Source organism: Lipotes vexillifer, unplaced genomic scaffold, assembly GCF_000442215.2.
Source record: "Lipotes vexillifer unplaced genomic scaffold, Lipotes_vexillifer_v1.1 scaffold518, whole genome shotgun sequence".
NCBI lineage: Eukaryota > Metazoa > Chordata > Mammalia > Artiodactyla > Lipotidae > Lipotes > Lipotes vexillifer.
Window position 1 is genome coordinate 374,509 of NW_006780945.1, and position 939 is coordinate 375,447.

The 939-nt window shown below is 62.1% G+C and overlaps 1 protein-coding gene across 1 annotated transcript in view; it reads left to right on the forward strand.

The window, feature by feature from the left end:
• Positions 1-939, forward strand: part of CYGB (cytoglobin) — an 8,777-nt gene that overhangs the window by 5,048 nt on the left and 2,790 nt on the right. Inside the window, exons 2-3 of the mRNA XM_007454309.1 lie at positions 57-288; positions 569-732. Of these exons, the coding sequence (XP_007454371.1) occupies positions 57-288; positions 569-732 (396 nt within the window). The remainder of the gene's footprint in view (positions 1-56; positions 289-568; positions 733-939) is intronic.

The following is a 939-nucleotide window of genomic DNA, read 5'->3' on the forward strand; positions in this document are numbered from 1 at the left end:
CAGGGTGGGGCCTGAGGCTGCGCCCTGCTCAGCGCCCACCTGCTTCCTCCTGCCAGGTTCTTTGTGAACTTCCCATCGGCCAAGCAGCACTTCAGCCAGTTCAAGCACATGGAGGAGCCCCTGGAGATGGAGCGGAGCCCGCAGCTGCGGAAGCACGCCTGCCGGGTCATGGGGGCCCTCAACACCGTGGTGGAGAATCTGCACGACCCCGAGAAGGTGTCCTCTGTGCTTGCCCTTGTGGGCAAAGCCCACGCCCTCAAGCACAAGGTGGAGCCTGTGTACTTCAAGGTATGTCAGCGGATGGGTGCTGCCACCCACCACTCACCCTGTTCCACCCCAGAGCCCCATAACCAATGACAGCCTGCGGGCCACCGGGCCACCCAGCCTCTTCCCCTTGCGTGGCCGTTCCCGGGAGGGGCTGTGTCTTGAGGGTGTCTGGTTCCCAAAGCTGCCAGGTTCTTGTTTCATGAACAATCCCCTTGGCCAAACACAGGATAGAAGGGATTCTGGGGGCTGCAGAGGGCAGGATGCCCAGGCATTTACTCCCCCTTCCTTCCTTTGTACCCAGATCCTCTCTGGGGTCATCCTGGAGGTGATTGCCGAGGAGTTTGCCAATGACTTCCCACCCGAGACGCAGAGAGCCTGGGCCAAGCTTCGCGGCCTCATCTACAGCCACGTGACCGCTGCCTACAAGGAAGTGGGCTGGGTACAGCAGGTCCCCAACGCCACCACGTGAGGAGGCAGCCTCCCTGCCGCATCCTCCCCCGTCCCCTGGCCTCCCACCTCTCCTAGCGCCTAGGGACTGACCACCGGGGCAGGAACAGTTCCAGGAGGGTGGACCTGGGGTCTGACACATTAAAGATCGGGCATGATAGGAAAAGGCCCGCTCACGCCGAGGACCCCAAACAGATTCTCCTCGGGCAGAGCCTTATCTTTCCC